Below are 21,812 nucleotides of genomic sequence, written 5' to 3' on the forward strand. Positions count from 1 at the left end.
ACTCTTTAAAAGACACAACACCAGGAAAGCAATGGGGTCAGACGCTATCTCTGCGAAATGCTTGAATCTCTGTGCCGATCAATTAGCGCCTGTATTTACAGACATATTCAAAGCATCTCTAGAACTCTCAATTGTTCCCGCCTGTTTTAAAAGCTCAACTATTGTACCAATTCCAAAAAAAAAAAAAAACCTACATGCTTAAATGATTACAGGCCTGTTGCCCTGACATCACTGGTCATGAAAGCATTTGAAAAACTGATAATGACTTATCTGAAATCCATCACAGATCCCCTGCTGGACTCTCTGCAATTTGCCTACAGGCCTAATAGATCCGCAGACGATGCCGTGAACATGTGTATGCATTATGTACTACAGCATTACAGCTCTGCATTTAATACCATAATGCCATCTCTGCTACACAGCAAGCTCTCCCAGCTACACATACCTGAATCCATCTGCAAATGGATAACTGACTTCTTAACCGACAGAAGACAGCGTGTTAGACTTTGTAAACACACATCAAGCTCTCTGGCACTCAGTACTGGTGCACCCCAGGGCTGTGTGCTTTCCCCACTGCTGTACTCACTTTACACCAATGACTGCATCTCCACAGATCCATCTGTTAAGGTTCTGAAGTTTGCAGACGACACACCAGTTGTTGGTCTCATTCAAAACGGGGATGAGTCTGCATACAGGCATGTGGTGGGACAGCTTTCCTCCTGGTGCAGCAGCAACAACTTGGAACTAAATGCTCTCAAAACTATGGAGATGATAATAGACTTTAGGAGATCTCCCGCCCAGCACCTCCCCTTAACCATAAATGGATCCACAATAAAAAATTGCTGAATACGATTGTAGCGCTAGTGCATATAATTAGAATTGGCAGCAACAAGTTAATATAGAATCCGTAAACTATACATCAAAAACATAAACAGTAAAACTCATGCGCCTCTGCATATTTTATTTTATATGCAGAGGCGCATGAGTTTTACTGTTTATGGATCCACAATAACCCAAGTAGAGTCATTCAAGTTTCTTGGGTCCACGATCTCAAACGACTTAAAATGGTTCAACAACACTGCCACTATTGTCAAGAAAGCGCAACAGAGAATGTACCATCTACGGCAGCTGAAAAAGTTTGGCCGACCTCAAAATCTAATGGTGCAGTTCTACACTGCAATCATCGACTGCAGAGCATCATCCGATCAGCGGAAAGGATAATTGGCTGTAGCTTACCTTCCCTGCAGGATCTTTACGCTAGCAGGTGCAGAAAGAGAGCAACCAAAATAACCTCTGACCCCTCTCACCCAGCTCACTCCATCTTCCACCGCGTGCCTTCAGGAGTAAGATTCCGGTCAATCGCTACCAAAACCTCTAGACACAGGAACAGCTCTTTTCCTCAAGTGGTAGGCATACTTAATGCTGAACCACGTTAGAGCTGCTAGGACTGAAAGTAATCAGCACAGAACTAAACATGAACAATTCTCACATTGCTTACTGCCACTATACTTATAATGTCCTTAACTTGTAATATTCACACTGTCTGTCCTTGTATTGTTTTTGTTTGTGTTTGTTAAGCAACTGCCAAGACAAATTCCTTGTAGGTGCAAACTTACTTGGCGAAAATAAATTTGATTCTGATAATGTTAAATACATTTTTTAAATAAAAACATGATTTTTACGAGACTTCAGAGTCTTTAAGTTTTACAGTGTTTGTAAAATCACAAGGTTGTGTAAGTGGTAGTACTAGAGAGTACCTACAAATACTGTTACACAATAATATACAGCCTATTGATCTAAACCTGAAACACCCATAAATCAATCACCACTAAATATGCTAATGGGATAAAGTTCAAGTTGCATAAATTATCAAAATCACTGCCACAGCACGGATTACTGCAATATAAAATCTAACTTTTTTTGCTTATACATAAAATACCAAATCCTACAAAACCCTATATTTAAAACGCCCTCTAATAAGGTACTACCTGTGAAAGTCCCACAGTGCACACTGTATATATGACCCAGGGCGATAAAAATCGCCTATGCACTTAAAGAGAATCTGTATTGTTAAAATCGCACAAAAGTAAACATACCAGTGCGTTAGGGGACATCTCCTATTACCCTCTGTCACAATTTCGCTGCTCCCCGCCGCATTAAAAGTGGTTAAAAACAGTTTTAAAAAGTTTGTTTGTAAACAAACAAAATGGCCACCAAAACAGGAAGTAGATTGATGTACAGTATGTCCACACATAGAAAATACATCCATACACAAGCAGGCTGTATACAGCCTTCCTTTTGTATCTCAAGAGATCATTTGTGTGTTTCTTTCCCCCTGCAGCTATCTTCCACTGAAGTGTCAGGCTGTTTCTTCCTGCAGAGTGCAGACAGCTCTGCCTGTATGTAATTCCTCAGTATGTGAAAGCCCAGCCAGCTCAGAGGAGGATTTATCCAGCTTATAAAAGATAGTAGAGCAGAGAGAAGCTGCACTAATCTAAATAACACACAGCAGTGTGCAGAGAGGGGCCTGGGGGGGGGAGATGCATCACAGAACCACAACACTGAAGAACTTGGCAGCCTTCCAGACACAGGCTGACAAGTCTGACGAGAGAGATAAGTTGATTTATTACAGAGATGGTGATAGTAGAACGTGCTGCAGTAAGCCAGAACACATTAGAATAGCTTTTGGAACTTGTAGGATGATAAAAAACAGGATGCAATTTTTGTTACGGAGTCTCTTTAATATAAATCCTCAAATGACTCACAATGTCCATAAAAATATATCCATCTGTAACTGCAGTGTTCAAAAAACATCCGTATTCATATTTGCGCAATAGTGCATGAGGTAAAATAAATTGCGTAAATTTCAGCAATGCACATAAACAATTGCATAGTCCGATTGGGCCTCAGTATATATAAAGTTCATATAAAGCCGCTAGCTGTGCTTGATATTGGCCATGAGTGTAACAGAGGAAAATAAAAACAAAAATTTGCTTTCCTAAAACAGAAAGAATTTGTGATAATTCAGGTTGGAGTGAGCTCGAGATGTCTCCCAGAGCACCACTGCTGAATATATGCAAATTAACCATTGTACCCTTAGAAGCTAAATACACCTCCAGAACCGCTGGAATGCAATGATGTGTCAGAGGAAAATAAAGTATGGAACGGTCTCACCATTTGTAGTCACCAGTTGAATTCGCTGGATATTAGCGGTAGAAGTTTTAGAGACCCTGCTTCACCACTCTGGCGACGTCTCGCCTTGTGGCAGTCAGTACTCCATGTCACACTCCCGGCAACCTGCATAAGGTTTACTGTCCCAGTTAGCGTCCAACTCTCAGTGGTGATGCTGATTAGCACTGTAGCGGCACAATAGAGGCACACACTGCCTAACTCTAATAGATTAGCCACGCCATCTAAACACAGACTCCTGTTGTTGTTGTTTTTTTTGTATAAAAAATGAATTGGCTCACTTTTCATTATGTGCTGGAGACTTGTCATGTGACTTGCTATGTGACTGAGCTGGTCAGACGCTGTGCTCAATTCAGCTTTCTCTGCTGTGGGGAATGTGTTCTTTAGTCTACCAAGAGCAGGAGTTAAAGGCCTCAATTCACTAAGCTTATCTCCTGTCTTTAATAACTTGTCTATAGTTCTCACCATGGTGATAAGGCATGTAGCATTCAGGAAACATTTTACCTCAGGCAAACCTAAAGTTAACTCTTCTGTCTTTAGGTTAACTCTTCAATCCTTTAATACAGGATCTTCTCAAAAAATTAGCATATTGTGATACAGTTCATTATTTTCTGTAATGTACTGATAAACATTAAACTTTCATATATTTTAGATTCAAATACACACAACTGAAGTAGTTCAAGCCTTTTATTGTTTTAATATTGATGATTTTGGCATACAGCTCATGAAAACCCAAATTTCCTATCTCAAAAAATTAGCATATTTCATCCGACCAATAAAAGAAAAGTGTTTTTAAAACAAAAAAAAGTCAACCTTCAAATAATTATGTTCAGTTATGCACTCAATACTTGGTCGGGAATCCTTTTGCAGAAATGACTGCTTCAATGCGGCGTGGCATGGAGGCAATCAGCCTGTGGCACTGCTCAGGTGTTATGGAGGCCCAGGATGCTTCGATAGCGGCCTTAAAGAGAATCTGTATTGTTAAAATCGCACAAAAGTAAACATACCAGTGCGTTAGGGGACATCTCCTATTACCCTCTGTCACAATTTCGCCGCTCCCCGCCGCATTAAAAGTGGTTAAAAACAGTTTTAAAAAGTTTGTTTATAAACAAAATGGCCACCAAAACAGGAAGTAGGTTGCTGTACAGTATGTCCACACATAGAAAATACATTCATACACAAGCAGGCTGTATACACCCTTCCTTTTGAATCTCAAGAGATCATTTGTGTGTTTCTTTCCCCCTGCAGCTATCTTCCACTGAAGTGTCAGGCTGTTTCTTACAGCAGAGTGCAGACAGCTCTGCCCGTATGTAATTCATCAGTATGTGAAAGCCCAGCCAGCTCAGAGGAGGATTTCCAGCTTGTAAAAGATAAGAGAGAAGGTGCCCTAATCTAAATAATACACAGGCAGTGTGCAGAGAGGGGCCTGGAGGGGGGAGATGCATCACAGAACCACAACACTGAAGAACTTGGCAGCCTTCCAGACACAGGCTGACAAGTCTGACAAGAGAGAGATAAGTTGATTTATTACAGAGATGGTGATAGTAGAACGTGCTGCAGTAAGCCAGAACACATTAGAATAGCTTTTGGAACTTGTAGGATGATAAAAAACAGGATGCAATTTTTGTTACGGAGTCTCTTTAAGCTCATCCAGAGTGTTGGGTCTTGCGCCTCTCAACTTTCTCTTCACAATATCCCACAGATTCTCTATGGGGTTCAGGTCAGGAGAGTTGGCAGGCCAATTGAGCACAGTAATACCATGGTCAGTAAACCATTTACCAGTGGTTTTGGCACTGTGAGCAGGTGCCAGGTCGTGCTGAAAAATGAAATCTTCATCTCTATAAAGCTTTTCAGCAGATGGAAGCATGAAGTGATCCAAAATCTCCCGATAGCTAGCTGCAGTGACCCTGCCTTTGATAAAACACAGTGGACCAACACCAGCAGAACACCAGCAGCTGACATTGCTCCTCAGACCATCACTGACTGTGGGTACTTGACACTGGACTTCAGGCATTTTGGCATTTCCCTCTCCCCAGTCTTCCTCCAGACTCTGGCACCTTGATTTCCGAATGACATGCAAAAGTTGCTTTCATCCGAAAAAAGTACTTTGGACCACTGAGCAACAGTCCAGTGCTGCTTCTCTGTAGCCCAGGTCAGGCGCTTCTGCCGCTGTTTCTGGTTCAAAAGTGGGTTCATGCTTCCACCTGCTGAAAAGCTTCATGGAGATGAAGATTTCATTTTTCAGCATGACCTGGCACCTGCTCACAGTGCCAAAACCACTGGTAAATGGTTTACTGACCATGGTATTAATGTGCTCAATTGGCCTGCCAACTCTCCTGACCTGAACCCCATAGAAAATCTGTGGGATATTGTGAAGAGAAAGTTGAGAGACGCAAGACCCAACACTCTGGACGAGCTTAACCTGCTGAGCGGTCTGGACGAGCTCAGCTCGTCCAACACCGCCAGAGGCTGCCGCTCAGGCCCTGCTGGGCCGATTTCCACCAAATAAAAAGCAGCACACGCAGCCGGCACTTTGCCAGCCGCGTGTGCTGCCTGATCGCCGCTGCAGCGCGGCGATCCGCCGCGTGCAGCGGCGAAAGAGGGTCCCCCCAGCCGCCCGAGCCCAGCGTAGCCGGAACAAACAGTTCCGGCCAGCGCTAAGGGCTGGATCGGAGGCGGCTGACGTCAGGACGTCCATGACGTCACTCCGCTCGTCGCCATGGCGACGAGGGAAGCGAAACACGGAGGGCCGCTCGTTGCGGCCTTCCGTGTTATTTCTTGCCGCCGGAGGCGATCGGAAGATCGCCTCCGGAGCGCCCTCTAGTGGGCTTTCATGCAGCCAACTTTCAGTTGGCTGCATGAAATAGTTTTTTTTTATTTAAAAAAAACCCTCCCGCAGCCACCCTGGCGATTTAATCAGAACGCCAGGGTGGTTAAGGCCACTATCGAAGCATCCTGGGCCTCCATAACACCTGAGCAGTGCCACAGGCTGATTGCCTCCATGCCACGCCGCATTGAAGAAGTCATTTCTGTAAAAGGATTCCCGACCAAGTATTGAGTGCATAACTGAACATAATTATTTGAAGGTTGACTTTGTTTTAAAAACACTTTTCTTTTATTGGTCGGATGAAATGTGCTAATTTTTTGAGATGGGAAATTTGGGTTTTCATGAGCTGTATGCCAAAATCATCAATATTAAAACAATAAAAGGCTTGAACTACTTCAGTTGTGTGTATTTGAATCTAAAATATATGAAAGTCTAATGTTTATCAGTATATTACAGAAAAAAATGAACTTTATCACAATATGCTAATTTTTTGAGAAGATCCTGTATAACTCCAGGATTCTAGACAGGCTGTTAATTAACTGCATGTGAAAATAACTACAGAGGAGGTAACTTAAGGAATGAAGAGATAAGATAACTCTCTCACTGTGCGGTGGCAAGTTTACTCTTGCCTTATTATCTCCAGCATGATCTTAGTGAATTGAGGCCACTACTACTACTGAATTCTGTATGATATAACCATGCAGTCCTGGACTATCCAGAGCCTTGCAACAACTGAGTTAAGTATCTTAAAGAGACTCTGTAACAAAATTTTCAGCCTTAGTTCTTCTATCCTATAAGTTCCTTTGCCTGTTCTAATGTGCTCTGGCTTACTGCAGCCGTTCCTAACTGCACAGTGGCTGTGTTATCTCTGTTATATGATCTAATCTGTTTCCTTCTGTCGGCTCTGTCGGGCTAAGGCTTGAATGTGTGGAATGTGCAGGGCTGCTTGTGATTGGATAGAAGCGATACACATCCTCTGCAGGCCCCCTGCAGGCTCTGTATGACTCACACACTCTGCTTATGTGAGCCTATCACAAGCTAGTTAGTTTGTTTGTAAACGCTGCCTAAAACTGTTAATTACGTCTTATCTTTATTGAGAAATTGAAATCTTTGACGAATAGTACGTCCAGTCACATTTTTTTTTTTTTTTTTTCCTGTCACCACATTTTTAACGTAAATAATGAGTAGCAAAGAAGAGAATATTTAAATATGTACATTTTTGGTGTTCATGTCTTTTATGCTTTCAGATGCAGAGAAAGGAAGATAGGTCTTTTCCTGTGTTGCCTGATGATAGTCCAGTTTCCATCACAGATGTAATAATACCTTATTTATATTTACATTTATAAATTCTCTTTCCAAAATGATGCTGCAATATTTATTTGCTTTATTTTGACATTGTAGGTAATGAGAGCACAAGCTAGGTTGGCCACTTACTATGGTGCCTTTGGGCCAGATAAATTCAGGTCGGTTTTTTGAATTGTGAATTTTTATCTGACAGGAAATGGCAGAATGTTCTTCTTTCTTTAAGGAGTGTTTTTGTTTATTTCAGTGGAATTGCTTGGATAGAGTTTTTAAACAACAGTGAGATACTGAAAGACGTTATGCACCAGTTGGAAGAGATGAATTTGCCTTGTGCGCAGTATCTATGGCTGAGACATCAGGTAAAGTGCTGAAAAAATGACATTCTTCATATCAAGAGATTGTGGGAGATTTAGCTTATTAGTGCATTTAAATTTAACACACAATTTCTGCTGTGTCCCTTTTTGTAAAAATGTGACGAGACATTTCACTAGAATAGCTTGGCCACATTTCAGGTGGTGAAGTCTATTCATGTCAATGGAAGCTCCAGGGATGCTTTCCCTCTGCAGTGAGTGCAGTTTCTTCCAGTAATCTTCAGCCAACCCTCAACTAACATTCATTTTCAGTGTTTTTCATAAAGGGGTACTAATATTGTAGTTTAGCTTGTTCCTCAACATTATTATCTGAATACATATCAACAAAAAGTTATTATAAAGTAATTATACCTTTAACGACTAACTGTACAAGATTTCTTTGCAAGCTTTCAAAACGTTAATTTTTGTTCTGATTCAGTTCTGTATCATGCCTAAAGAACAAACTTAGTTTCAAAAGCTTGTATAGAAAACTTGTACAGTTAGTCATGAAAGGTATTACTTAAAGGATACCCGAAGTGACGTGTGACATGAGATAGACATGGGTATGTACAGTGCCTAGCACACAAATAACTATGCTGTGTTCCTTTTTTCTTTCTCTGCCTGAAAGAGTTAAATATCAGGTATGTAAGTGGCTGACTCAGTCCTGACTGAGACAGGAAGCGACTACATTTTGACCCTCACTGATAAGAAATTCCCCTTTTTATCTCTTTCTTGCTCTCAGAAGCCAGGAAGGAAAGTGTTTTATAGTTGGAATTTCTGATCAGTGAGGGTCATACTGTAGTCACTTCCTGTCTGAGTCAGGACTGAGTCAGCCACTTGCATACCTGATATTTAACTCTTTTAGGCAGAGAAAGAAAAAAAGGAACACAGCATATTTATTTGTGTGCTAGGCACTGTACATACACATGCCTATCTCATCATGTCACATGTCACTTCGGGTATCCTTTAAGGCTTTTAGTCCCTGCACCCACCGCACCCTGCTTGTAGCAACCTTCTGGTATGTGACTCTATATATTTATGTATGCACTGTATGCAACAATTTTATGTGATACGACAAGCATATTAAAGACAATTGATAGCAGTGCCGGCGTTCTCTCCTCTCTCTTGAATGTAAGGTATTACTTAAACAACTTTAGTTGTTACTGGTATGTCTTAGGATTCTCTCCATGACTAAGGGCCGGTTCACACTAGAGCGGATGCAAAACGAAAATGGTAAGCACATCCAGTAGGCGGATGTATTCCATCCGTTTTGCATCCACTTGCAACAAATTCCCTGTCCATTCCGGCCATCTGCTCCTGCGTCGATCGTGTCCGCCCGTACTCCTCCCCGCTCACCTGTTGCACCGCCACTTAGTCAGTCATTATATTTAGCCGAGTGGCCCGCAGGAGCAAGGGGCTATCCATAGCCTGCATTAGGCCAATTCTCCCTATCTCCCTAGCAACAGGGAGAATTTTTATTGGTCCACCATGAACCAATGGGATTTCTCCCTGTTGCTGAGGATTCCCAATGGTGTTTTGCAGCCCAGTGAAGATCCTGGTGCTATGTAGGAGGGACCGAGCAGCAGCAATCAATGACGGGACATGTAAGTTTTACGTCACAACGACGATCGGAGCGTGCAAAGCGGATGCAGCAACTAGCCTAGTGAGAACCGACAGTGTCCGTTCTCATAGGCTTTCATTGCAGACATTTTTCTGTCTGGTCCGGAAAAATGTGCCAAGTTCGGACTCTGCAAGTGGATCCATTTTTTTTTTAACAAGTGGAGGATTACGATCTGCTTCCTGTGCTAGGTGGAGCTTAAATGTCCCAAACTATTACATTTGTGTGAACCAGCCTTAAAGGGACACTTAAGTCAAACAAAAAAAAATTAGTTATACTCACCTGGGGCTTCCAATAGCCCCCTGCAGCTGTCCGGTGCCCTCGCCGTCTCCCTCCGATCCTCCTGGCCCCGCCGGCAGCCACTTCCTGTTTCGGTGACAGGAGCTGACAGGCTGGAGACGCGAGTGATTCTTCACGTTCCTGGCCACAATAGCGCCATCTATGCTGCTATAGCATATATCATATACCATATAGCAGCATAGAGGGTGCTAATGTGTCTGGGAACGCGAAGAATCACTCGCGTCCCCAGCCTGTCAGCTCCTGTCACCGAAACAGGAAGTGGCTGCCGGCGGGGCCAGGAGGATCGGAGGGAGGCGGCGAGGGCACCGGACAGCTAAAGGGGGCTATTGGAAGCCCTAGGTGAGTAAAACTCATTTTTTTTGTTTGACTTAAGTGTCCCTTTAACACCGGACTACAACATTATTACAGCATGTATCCCTTTATTAAGGACCGTGTTGGCCAAGTAACTTCTGTTTTAAGTAACATCTCATGTACCCCTTGGCAAATAGTTATTTTTTAGAAGTACTTTAATAATTGTATATACATTTATTGATTTTTGTAATTATTAAGACTTACTTGAGTTAATTTTTGGGGGCGGGAATCCTTCATTATTATGACGTGAAATTGAAAACTGAAACTGGCCTTAACAATAATTTGGTCAGTGTTCCAATTTAATAGTTTGTGGGTTTTTTTGTTCTTTTTTGCAGGCAGAGTTTGAAAGCAAGTTTGATGAGAAGATGCTTGAGAAGGTCCTTAGTACAATTCCTGCAAATATTTCTTCACAAGAACTGTGTCTATGGTTTAAAAATATATTGATTCCATTTGTAAGAAGAGTTGTGCCAAAAGGGCAGGTATGTAATTTTTGTATCACCCACATTGAAGCTCCCAGGACAATACACACAAGTGTATATTGGGAGGAAGCCAATGAAAGTAATGAAGCAATGAAACCTCACTCAGACTTTGCGTTGTCTTTAGGTAGAGGCTACAGGGTTCTTTAACATTCCTTTGTAAGTTACCAAATTCTTGTTTTGTGTCCCACTAGAAAATTATTGCAAAATGGCTGGAACATAGAGCACGGTCCCTAGAACTGACTGACAAGGTATGTATGAAACCACAAAAATCAATGAGTCCTTGATATTAAATAAAGTCCACAATCAGTAGTAGATATTTCCAGTTCAAATGATGACCAGAGTAAGTTCCAGCAAATTCAATATCTCAGGCATTGACCACCACCAGCACCCTTTTGTGTGCCACTCACCGAATTGACTGACCACCAGGTCAATATGAGCCTTGGGACAATTCCCAGGTCGTCCCCCACCTTTCCAACCACATCAACAATCCACTTTAGTCCCAGAAGGTTTCTTCAGTTTCAATCACCTCAAAAAAAGCTCCACATAGTGTGATACCGTATAAAAATGTATTTATTTTAAAACCATCTGAACATGTGAGTGCAATATGGTTTTAAAATAAATACATTTTTATACGGTATCACACTATGTGGAGCTTTTTTTGAGGTGATTGAAACTGAAGAAACCTTCTGGGACTAAAGTGGATTGTTGATGTGGTTGGAAAGGTGGGGGACGACCTGGGAATTGTCCCAAGGCTCATATTGACCTGGTGGTCAGTCAATTCGGTGAGTGGCACACAAAAGGGTGCTGGTGGTGGTCAATGCCTGAGATATTGAATTTGCTGGAACTTACTCTGGAAATATCTACTACTGATTGTGGACTTTATTTAATATCAAGGACTCATTGATTTTTGTATTGATATAATTTTGCCTGTATATCTATATGTGTTAACTCTATATATGCACCTTGAGCGCCACCTCTTGGGTTAAGATTTGTGATTGATTAAGAGGAGGCGAACAGGTGTCTTTCAGCTGTCACTGTGAGCGCTACCTCTTGGGTTTATGTATGAAACCACGTTTAGTCACATGCCATAGGCAACACTAGGAAGAGTTTAGCAAAGATTATTTTCTTAGGTCGTGCACAGGCAGCACTGTTTTGCCAGCCCAGCTGTTGTCTGTGGTAATTTTAGTTTGTCTGAAATGCTGCATGCAGCTAGCAACAGCTCATGCATGTTCAGCTCCGTCTAAGCAAGCCTGTGAGGAAACACGCTTCAGGTAGGATACTTATCTATGGGGAAGGAAGGCTTTGGATCCCCAGCGCTTCCCAACCCTGTCCTCAAGTACCACCAGCAGTAAATGTTTTGTGGAAGTCCACAGAGTTAGTTCATCAGCTCTGCTGAGACACTAATTACCCTACCTGTGAATATTTGTGGTTTTCTAATAAATACCGTTGGCGGTACTTGAGGACAGGGTTGGGAAGGAAGCCCTGCCATAGAGCCATCTCGGTCCTGTATCGATTCTATGGTTTCACTGCTGCACCCTGTTTAAAATTCACGAACGTCTTCAAGACTTTTCGCGCAGGCTTCAGAAGTTCTTTGGTCCCCAAACACTACAGAGCTCAAGCGGCTTCATACTAGGCATGCGCAGCGCAGTACAGAACAGCTAGTCTTCAGGATTACTCAGACACCCCAGTACTCCTAAAGCCTGCCCCATGAGGGCCAAATGCGCATTTGGCCTGCATAACTTTAGTGGGGGACACAGACACAGAAAGAAGGCTCTATATCAGGGGTCTCAAACTCAATTTACCTGGGGGCCGCAGGAGGCAAAGTCAGGATGAGGCTGGGCCGCATAAGGAATTTCACAATCGCGGCACACCGCCGCCTCTGCCCGCCCCTCTCACTCTTCCTTCACAGAGAGGGGCGAGGAGAGGCGGCGATCTGTGCGGAGATTGACGTCAGGAGGGGCATAGCTGAAGCTGAAAGCTCTGTCCCTTCCAAGAAATTCCGGCAAATTGCCCCCCGGGTGATTTGGGGGCTCTGCAGCCCTCGTTTAGCGGCGGATTACTTGGGATCACTGAAGCGAACTATAAGGAAGCTTTTGCCGGCGAGGGTCACAAAATATTGTATCGAGGGCCGCAAATGGCCCGCAGGCCGCAAGTTTGAGACCCCTGCTCTATATGATCTAGCCTAGCTCCTTCCCTTTCAATAGGTGGGTATCTGACTTTCCTGATTTCATAAACCAATATAATTTAAACAGCTGTAAAATCACTGAACACAAAATCAGAGGCAAATGAATGCCAGAAGAGGCCCTGGGCTTCGAAATATCCTAATTGCACAGTATTTAACTGTTATCATCCCTCATTTTAATTAATATTGGTATACTATATAAATTGCAATGTGTTTTTTTTTGGTTTGTTGTAAAGATTATTTTTAAAAAATGTGCATTTGCTCTGTATTCTCTCTGAAAATAAGAGGAGTTTCTTCAGTCTTTAAAAGATGCCATTGTTTTGTACAGAGCAACTGGCCAGAAAACGGTTATGAGATGGCAGAAGTGTATTTCATATCAAAGAATCCAGCAGAGCTTGGAATAGCGTCCTCTTGGATGTGGATTCCTCTGGTGAGTGAGATTTGTCATTCGATGATTGATTCAATTGTTTTGATCAATGTGTAATGTAGGTCCTTTTTAAGTAGTGAACACAGTACGTTGCAAATATTTTAAAATATGGTATCTGAACAATTGTCTTTTAGAAAGAAGATGGTCACTGTGAGGAAGTCCAGCAGCTGATGAAATTAGTCACCAATCTCCAGGAGTTAGTGGATCTGTACAGGAAGTATAATTGCAGGCTGGCTCTTTCTGATTTTGAAAAGGTTGAGTAAAAAGTACAAGATACAGTTTTATTTTTTCCAAATTATGTTTGTAGACTGCATATGTGAATGTATTGTTTACCTTTTAGGAGACTACGACTACAATTGTGTTCCGCATGTTAGATAAAGTCTTGGCTCCTGAACTTATCCCGTCCACTTTAGAAAAGGTTATTAGACCCTACATGCATCAGCATAATCTACATGAAGAAGAACTCTTACTTCAGTATATTAAGGTAAATCTGGTAAAACGGCAAAATGTTAGGGTTTATACTATTTTATATGACCTATGCAGTGGTTGGTAGGAGGTTTCTTAGTGTTAGATTGTCTTTGTTTCTTCCTGTACGTAACAGAAAACATATATACCCTGTACAAGCTTATTTACTGAATGAAGGAAATCAACCAATAGTCTTCAGCATACCTGAAGAAATTGCTTTGCCCACCTACTGAAAAAACACACGGCCACAAATGTTTACAATATCAGAACTTATAGGCTAGTAATGTTCTTCCTTACTGTTTATGGTCAGGTGAAACATCGAAGCTCCACTGGTTGCTATAGAGCTTACCTCAGTGGGTAAGGAGTGTGTCGGTTTTTATTATACAGATGCTTGGTAGTTTGTATATGTAGTCACTCCTAGGAAGCAGGGGCTGGATATCGCACTCTCATGGGATAGGTATGGCCTTGTTATGCACACATGCCAGTTACTGCTGCCATATTAGATGAGGCAAGGATGGAGGTTGGCATCCTACAGCAGCAGAAAGGTGGTACTGTGTTTTTTAGGTGCAATATTTCAATTGCAAAGGGGGCTATGGGCAGGTCTCTATAAGGCAGGAACTGCCACTTAATGATAATATAGTGGGGAGTGCATTAGAGAGCGATAAGGCAAACCACTTTTAAAGTGCAATTACAGGTAACTAAAAAGTCAGTTGAGTGAACTATTCTTAAAAGACAACTGAAGTGATCGGTATATGGAGGCTGCCATATTTTGTTTCCTTTTAAACAATACCACTTGCCTGGCAGCCTTGCTGGTCAATTTGAATGCAGTAGCGTCTAAATCACACTAAAAACAAGCATGCAGCTAATCCTGTCATATCTGACAATGTTGTCAGAAACACCTGATCTGCTACATCTTTGTTCAGGGTCTATGGATATTAGAGGCAGAGGATCAGCATCATAGCCAGGCAAGTGGGATAGGAACAAAATATTCAAGTCCAAAAGAAAAAAAATCTGTATGGCTTTTTATTATTTATTTTTTATACAATATGCCTTTTAGTAAAAAATTGATTTTAACAAAAAAATGCAGTTGAGACATTTTTTTTCCTTAAATTTCTAATATATATATTTTTTTTTCTCCATTTGCCCTTCAGGATTTGCTGGAGCGCTGCAGTTCTTACTCTGTATCTCTGTTTGAAACTGCATGGGAGGCAAAATCAATGGCTGTGATTGGATGCATGACAGATACAGATGTAAGTAAAACACCAGATTTTGAGTATGGACAACCTATAGAAATGTTATAGAACTGTACAGTATTAGAGCTGTTGATGGGACACTCAAACAACCAAAGAAAGAAGACGAAGGCATAAAATGCACTGATGCCTAGCCCTTACATTCATCCTTTGAGAAGGGAGGAGCCAGGAAAAGGGTGAATCAGGGCTTGTTCACACCTAGGGTGTTTTGCGTTTTTTAGCATCAGCAATTTTTAAAAGCGCCCTGAAATCGCTACTGCAGTGATTCCTTATGGGGCAGTTCATATCAGCGTGTTTTGTCTGCTTTCCGCTCAGCAAAGCGCTGCATGTACAATTTTCAGGGCGATTTTGCTACGATGGAAGGTATAGGAAGAGCACAAAACGCTCACAAATCGCTTTATCCAGCGATTGCGTTTGCACTTTTATGAATAAATATATGTATTTATTAATTTCCGGTGAAAGAGTTCACTTCCTGACTGATGTCAGGAAGAGAAAAAAAAAATCGCTCTGCAAAAGCGCTTACAAAAATCGGGCAAAAAAATGCAAAACGTGTCCGTCAGCAATTTCGATTTTAGATTTGAACAAAGCCAAAGTGTCCTAAGGTCAGCCTTCCACAGGCCATGCCTACAATTCAGCATCTTATTCTGCTGAAATCCCTTTGGTATGATGTCATTTATTGTTTTTACAATTCTGTTAATTAAAGCACAACTAGAAAAAGTATGTCAGTAGAATTATTTCAGTCATTTATTTCATACAAAAGCTATGTCCATCAGACCACACGCTGTTCAGTTTGCTTTTATGAAAGGCGATCAGGCTTTCATGATGTCTCTTTGCAGCTAATATTTGATGCTGTTCTCCAAATCATGTATGGTGCTGTGGTCCCCTGGAGTGATGCCGTGGAGCAACTTGTCAAGCAGCATTTAGAGATGGATCATCCCAAGTAAGTTTACATCTCCTTGCTAAATACTTTGTTTCATATACAATTTACTTTAAAGATTTTTTTTGTTTCAAAGTAAATTAATAGGATACATAACTTATTAACTTATTATATTATTACTACTGACCTTAGCCTAAAAAACGGGCTCTAGGTCTGTCATTGCCGCTGCATGCACTCGCCCGCACACCCGCCCCCAGCGCACACACATGCCCACCCGGCTGGCCCGTCCTGCTCCTGTCCCAAGCTGTCCCTGCGGCACATGCGAAGTAGCGCAAACGCACACACACACACACACACACACACACACACACACACACACACACACACACACACACACACACACACACACACACACACACACACACACACAGGAACGGGATGCAGAGACACAGGGGTTTTATTATATAGGATTATTACTGTGATGGTCAAAGCCATGATTGGTGTTAATACAGACAACAAGCATTTTCAAACATATATTTCTGATAATGGGTTAGTATATTTACTTGGAGATATTATGGATTACATATTATGAATATCATTGGATATACTATTTACAGTGTCTATAAAAAGGAAGCTCTGCGACCCTAGAATCAGAAAACAAGGTATCATAACGTTTTTTAGTAAAAGTCTTATTTCACAAAGGTTTGCCTGATGGAGTATCTATTTACTAACAATTAAAGAGGTGGTTAAATGGCACTCATGGGCATCATAGGAGACATTGAGCTGCTGGACAAGCACTCAGTTCAGCCATTCTCTGAAAAAACATTGTTTCTTGAATGGTTTACTGTGTTTGTTATCAGGGTGAAACTACTGCAGGAAAGCTACAGACTGATGGAGATGAACAAGCTGTTGCGAGGCTATGGAGTCAGGGGTTTTAATTTCTCACATGACAAAAAGATAATGGTGAGCACGTCATTAAGGTTACATTTGTGTATTTGTATATTCCAGTCCAATGTACTTACTGTTCTATACAAAATAATCTTTGTTCATTATTGTTTAAGGGTTTGATCAAATACATACTGAGGCAGGACTCCTCTTCTTCTTTGGAAGATGCTTTGAAGATTGCCCAAGCTTATCAGCTGCCAACTGTAGAAGTGTACATCTTTAGGATTGTGCAGCTAATTTACATGAACAGGGTGAGTACTTGCTTATTAGTTACTAGCTGGACGCCCGGCGTTGCCCGGGTATGTATTTGGCTAGTGTTGGCTCTGCCCACTTTTCCTAACCCTAACACACAATTACTTAATGGCCAAGTATGTGAGATTTGCGGTCAATAATTGGCATCAATAATTTGCAATGAAATAAAATTAATCTGATTGGATGTGGATCCACCCCTTTGTCTGAATTTGAACCCCAGTCACCCAATGACCAACTGTACCAGGTTTAAGGCTTGTGCCATTAACCGTGCAAGAATGGTAGCAATTACATATTCCCCTTGAAAATCAATAGATGAATTCTGATTGGCTTTTGTAGGCTCCACCCACTTCTCTGAATATTCATCCCAGTCACCCAGTGACCAATTGTGCAAAGTTTGAGAACCCTACCATTAAAAGTGTAAGAATTGCTGCAGTTTACATTTTCTCAGTGAAATTTGCATTTGTCTCCGCCTACTGATGACCCGGCATTGCCCGATTATGTATTTTGCAGGTGCTGGCTGCGCCCACTTTTCCTAACCCTAATACACAATTAATCAATTACTCAATGACCAAGTTTGTGAGCTTTGCAGTCTTTGGCATCAATAACCTACATTAAAATGAAACAAATCATAATGGCTGTTTGTGGCTCCACCCCCTTTTATAAATTTAAACCCCAGTCACCCAATGATCAACTGTACCAGGTTTGAGGCTTGTGCCATTAACAGTGCAAGAATGGCAGCAATGAAATATTCCCCTGAAAAATCAATAGGTAATTTTTGATTGCCTTTTGTAGGCTCCACCCACTTTTCTGAATATTAACCCCAGTCACCCAGTAACCAACTGTGCAAAGTTTGAGAACCCTACCATTAACAGTGTAAGAATGGCTGCTGTTTACATTTTCCCAGTAAAATTTGTATTTGTCTCCGCCCACTTATGACCCGGCGTTGCCCTTTTATGTATTTGGCTGGTGTTGGCTGTGCCTACTTTTCTAACCCTAACACACAATTAATCAATTACCAAGTTTTTGATCTTTGCGGTGTTTGGCATCAATAATTTGCATTGAAATGAAACAAATCAAATTGGCTGTTTGTGGCTCCACCCCCTTTCTGAAATTGAACCCTAGTCACCCAATGATCAACTGTACCAGGTTTGAGGCTTATGCCATTAACAGTGCAAGAATGGCAGCAATGTAAATTTTCCCCTTGAAAATCAATAGGTTAATTTTGATTGGCTTTTATAGACTCCACCCACCTTTCTGAATATTAATCCCAGTCACCCAGCGACCAACTGTGCAAAGTTTGAGAACCCTACCATTAACAGTGTAAGAACGACTGCAGTTTACATTTTGCAGTGAAATTTGTATTTGTCTCCGCCCCCTTTTTGGTTATGGGAATAAAAAGTATCCTATACTTTATTCCAGGTAATGTACTATATGTGTGCTAAATTTCATTCAAATCCATTTTTGCGTGATCGAATAACAAACATCCGAACATCCGAACTTTCCCATTTATTATATTAGTAGGATTCCAGTTACTAGATGTAGAGACCTGTTAATTTTTTTTTATGTGACATAAGAGTTCTGGGCCCATATGCAATTCACTTTTTCACCTGAGTTTTCTCCTACCAGTAGTAGATAATCTTTCATCTTTGATTTAAGATAACTTTCCAGCATGTTTCAACTAAAAAAAAAAAAAGTAGGTGAAAAAGTACTATCAAAATTATTTTAAGTATTTTCTTGCTTTCTGGTGGCTGAAAACACAGGAGAAAAGTTAATTGCATATGGGCCCCAGAACAGCGAGGGACTTGCACATGTTTATGGGGCGTGAGGAAGCCCCGACTTGCACATGTTCAGTGTTCTCCCCAGGATCAATCGCCGGGCGGAGCGCCCGGGTAAAATAAGTTACCGCCCGGCTGATGAAATCACCGCTAGCCGCACTCTTCACTGACAAGTGCCCGGCTGTCAGGATGTGCTTTTTCCCCTCTGCGCATGAGATCTCGTGCTTCCCGGCGAGATCCTGCACTGATTGGCTCAGCGCATGGTGAGAGGTGTGGCCATTGCGCTAGCTAGCTGCCGACTATTACTGCAGACTCAGAGGCTCATGACTGTCTGTTAGTGTAAGCTCTGCAGGGATGTGCTGGGCAGAGAGTAGAGGCAGGCAGAGCACAATTATTCACCGGCTGAACATGTTAATTTATGTGCACGAAGTTCAGTGCATAAAGCGGGACGGAGCAGTGCGGTGGTCTGTGATTCATAGCACTCGAGAAACACGTGCTGGAGTTATAGGGGAGCTGACAGCGGGATGGAGAAGTGTGGTGGGCTGTGATTTATAGCAGGAGAATCCTGGGCAGGTCACGGTGAAAGGTGGAATGCTGTCTGGAGTCAGCCATAATGTAAACTGCAGACATAACTGAGAGCCAGTGGCTGTGGAAGCACATAGCTCTCTTGTTGTTCTATATGTGTGCTTGTGACGGGGAAAGTCCTGTGTCTCCAGACTGCAATTCTTCATACATGAATCTCTCCTGGACTCTGATGGGTCTGTTCTGCCTATGCGTGTCGGGTGTGTGTGGGTTTGTGTATATTTTACTTTCCCTTCTCCCATAGGGCTTGATTCACAAAAGAGTGCTAACTGTTAGCACAGCCGTTTTCGCGCGAATTTTCGCATTGCGCGCGATCGCGAATTTTCACGTGAAATGATAACGTTTTCGTGCGCAAACGCGAATTTAATCGCGAAATCGATAACGTTTCCGCGGTTATCGATTCGTGCGAAAATTCGCGGCCGTGCTAACAGTTAGCACTCTTTTGTGAATCAAGCCCATAGTCTTATTCTCTTGTCCACCAGCACCTCCCCATCGGCATCACACGAGACACCCCCCCCCCCCCTCCATATAACCCAAAGGGAGATGGTTCCCTGTCCATTAGCAGCAGCCAGTCATGTACCCTCAATCTACTAGCAACACAGTGTGAGGCATCTAGTATGAACCCCTCACCCACATCAGCTGCACCAAGGGTGAGATCTCCCTCCCCACCTAATAGCTGTCAGTGGTATTACCTCCACATCCAGTAGCACTCGGCGCAATCTTCTTCCACACTTAGTATTATCCAGGGTGATCGAAGTACCCCACCTGACACTTTTTGTGATCTTCCCCCCCGTGACCCTCCTTCTCCACTCAATGTGACCTTACTTCCCCACCCGGCTACTTTTTCATGCCACCCGGCTGGAAAAAAAATTCTGGGGAGAACACTGATGTTTATGGGACGTGAGGAAGCCCTGGGTGAGTATTCATTCTTGAGTTTAGTTGATCTCTGGTTTTCTGTAAAATGTTATGTATCCACAGGGAGATGAATGCTTGAATCTTCTGAAGTCTGTTTCTTCATCTGAAGCTGAAGTCACAGTGGAACGTCTATCTTTATGGGCTAGAATAGCACTGCAAGAGAATCCAGGCACATCTGAAGAGGTATTGTAGATAAATGATTTTTCATATATATCTTACTGTATATCATATATACTTTTAGAGACATTCACATGAGTAACTGACGCAATGGAGCTTATCACTTGTACAGAGGTTTGCAGCAGCAACTTGTCACTCATAAATCTCCAGCCTAGTTACTGCTAATGTTATGGAGTTGCAACCTGGAGCTCCAAAGACTTGAGTTGTAGTAGGAAAAATCTTTTCTGCCTGTAGATCTGCTTTTCCGTAGTAGCAGACTGCTATTGTATAATATCCTGTCCACAAACAGTGGCTACATTTGACCAGATGTGACATAATTTAACGTGAAATTGAACTGCTTTAGGCCTCATTCACATTCGGGCACTTTCAGCCTGCATTTCTCTGTTTGCTAATCACTGGTGATTAGCAAAGCGTTGCAGGAAAGGTAATCCATGAGATTACGCATAATTGCAGCGCATTTGTGATTTCAGCCGATCGCAAAACGTGCTGCATGCAGCAGTTTCCCAGTAATTGTGTGTGTCGCGATTCTCATTCGCTGAATATGCAGTTCTGACTGAACAGAGCGTTAAAGTGAACCTCCAGACTAAAAATCGACTCCGCAGCACTGAAAAGGCCTGGTGTTTCTTTGACAGTTTCACAGCTTCAGAACTTTGTTTCTCTTATCCAAGCCTAATTTTTAGCTGCACAGAAGAAAACAGCCCGGGCATTTTTCCCCTGATGCTGTGCAAAGCATGATGGGATTTCTGATGTTGTTGTTCTCGTTCTGCTGTTTTGGTGCAAATTTTTTTTTTTTCTACATTTGTGTATGTGAATTTGACATTTGAAGCCTAGCGCATGCAGCTGGGAGGGGTTATCAGGACAAAGGACAGTTGGAACTGTGTCTTATGCTCCCTGTCACCTCCTTTCAACCAAAAAGATGGCTGCCCCCATGAATCACAAACATTTGCCTGTTCTTTTAAAACAGGATGGGTAAAAAATTATATTACCTATCTATTCTAATTAACATAACTAATGTAACTGAATGACAGTATGTTTCTTTAGGCTGATGTTCCCCTTTAATCTTATTACTCTCTTATGAAGGCTGGCCTGGGTGAGCCTTTCTGAAGTGTGCTGGTTTCTTCCTACTTCACTTACCTCTTTGGATGTTGCTTCTAGGCCCCTCCCTTTTTTGTGGCTTCTCCCTGGGGAGCTGCAGGTGATGTCATAGCACTAAAATGAGGCTGGGGAGTGACTTCTGTAGGAGGAGGCTCTGTGTTCTCTAGTTGGAGAGGAGAACAGCGGGGGACGGTTTTATAGCAGGATAGTTGAGGTAGCGGAGCCTAAGGTCTGTTTTACACCTGAGGTGTGCGATGAGCCGCTGTATCGCACCACAACTCAAAAAATCACAAACATATGACCCTGCGGCAGAGTATGCTGACAGGGGCATATGCATAGCACCACACGCCCATCGCTGTGTGACATACTCCCTGCTGGACAGGGAGTACATCACTGGGATTCCCGGGGTTTTCAGTCGTTCAGCGCATGTGCACTGCTGCCGCCAACTGTTTTA

The 21,812-nt window shown here is 42.3% G+C and overlaps 1 protein-coding gene across 1 annotated transcript in view; it reads left to right on the plus strand.

Annotated features, from left to right (window-relative positions):
- The window catches only part of KNTC1 (kinetochore associated 1), a 177,542-nt gene that overhangs the window by 40,634 nt on the left and 115,096 nt on the right, over window positions 1-21,812 (plus strand). Inside the window, exons 19-31 of the mRNA XM_068244149.1 lie at window positions 7,264-7,329; window positions 7,418-7,479; window positions 7,566-7,677; window positions 10,273-10,416; window positions 10,608-10,664; window positions 12,927-13,028; window positions 13,160-13,279; window positions 13,366-13,509; window positions 14,642-14,740; window positions 15,577-15,680; window positions 16,478-16,580; window positions 16,679-16,813; window positions 20,150-20,269. Of these exons, the coding sequence (XP_068100250.1) occupies window positions 7,264-7,329; window positions 7,418-7,479; window positions 7,566-7,677; window positions 10,273-10,416; window positions 10,608-10,664; window positions 12,927-13,028; window positions 13,160-13,279; window positions 13,366-13,509; window positions 14,642-14,740; window positions 15,577-15,680; window positions 16,478-16,580; window positions 16,679-16,813; window positions 20,150-20,269 (1,368 nt within the window). The remainder of the gene's footprint in view (window positions 1-7,263; window positions 7,330-7,417; window positions 7,480-7,565; window positions 7,678-10,272; window positions 10,417-10,607; window positions 10,665-12,926; window positions 13,029-13,159; window positions 13,280-13,365; window positions 13,510-14,641; window positions 14,741-15,576; window positions 15,681-16,477; window positions 16,581-16,678; window positions 16,814-20,149; window positions 20,270-21,812) is intronic.

This window comes from Hyperolius riggenbachi, chromosome 1 (genome assembly GCF_040937935.1).
Source record: "Hyperolius riggenbachi isolate aHypRig1 chromosome 1, aHypRig1.pri, whole genome shotgun sequence".
NCBI classification, from domain to species: Eukaryota; Metazoa; Chordata; class Amphibia; order Anura; family Hyperoliidae; genus Hyperolius; species Hyperolius riggenbachi.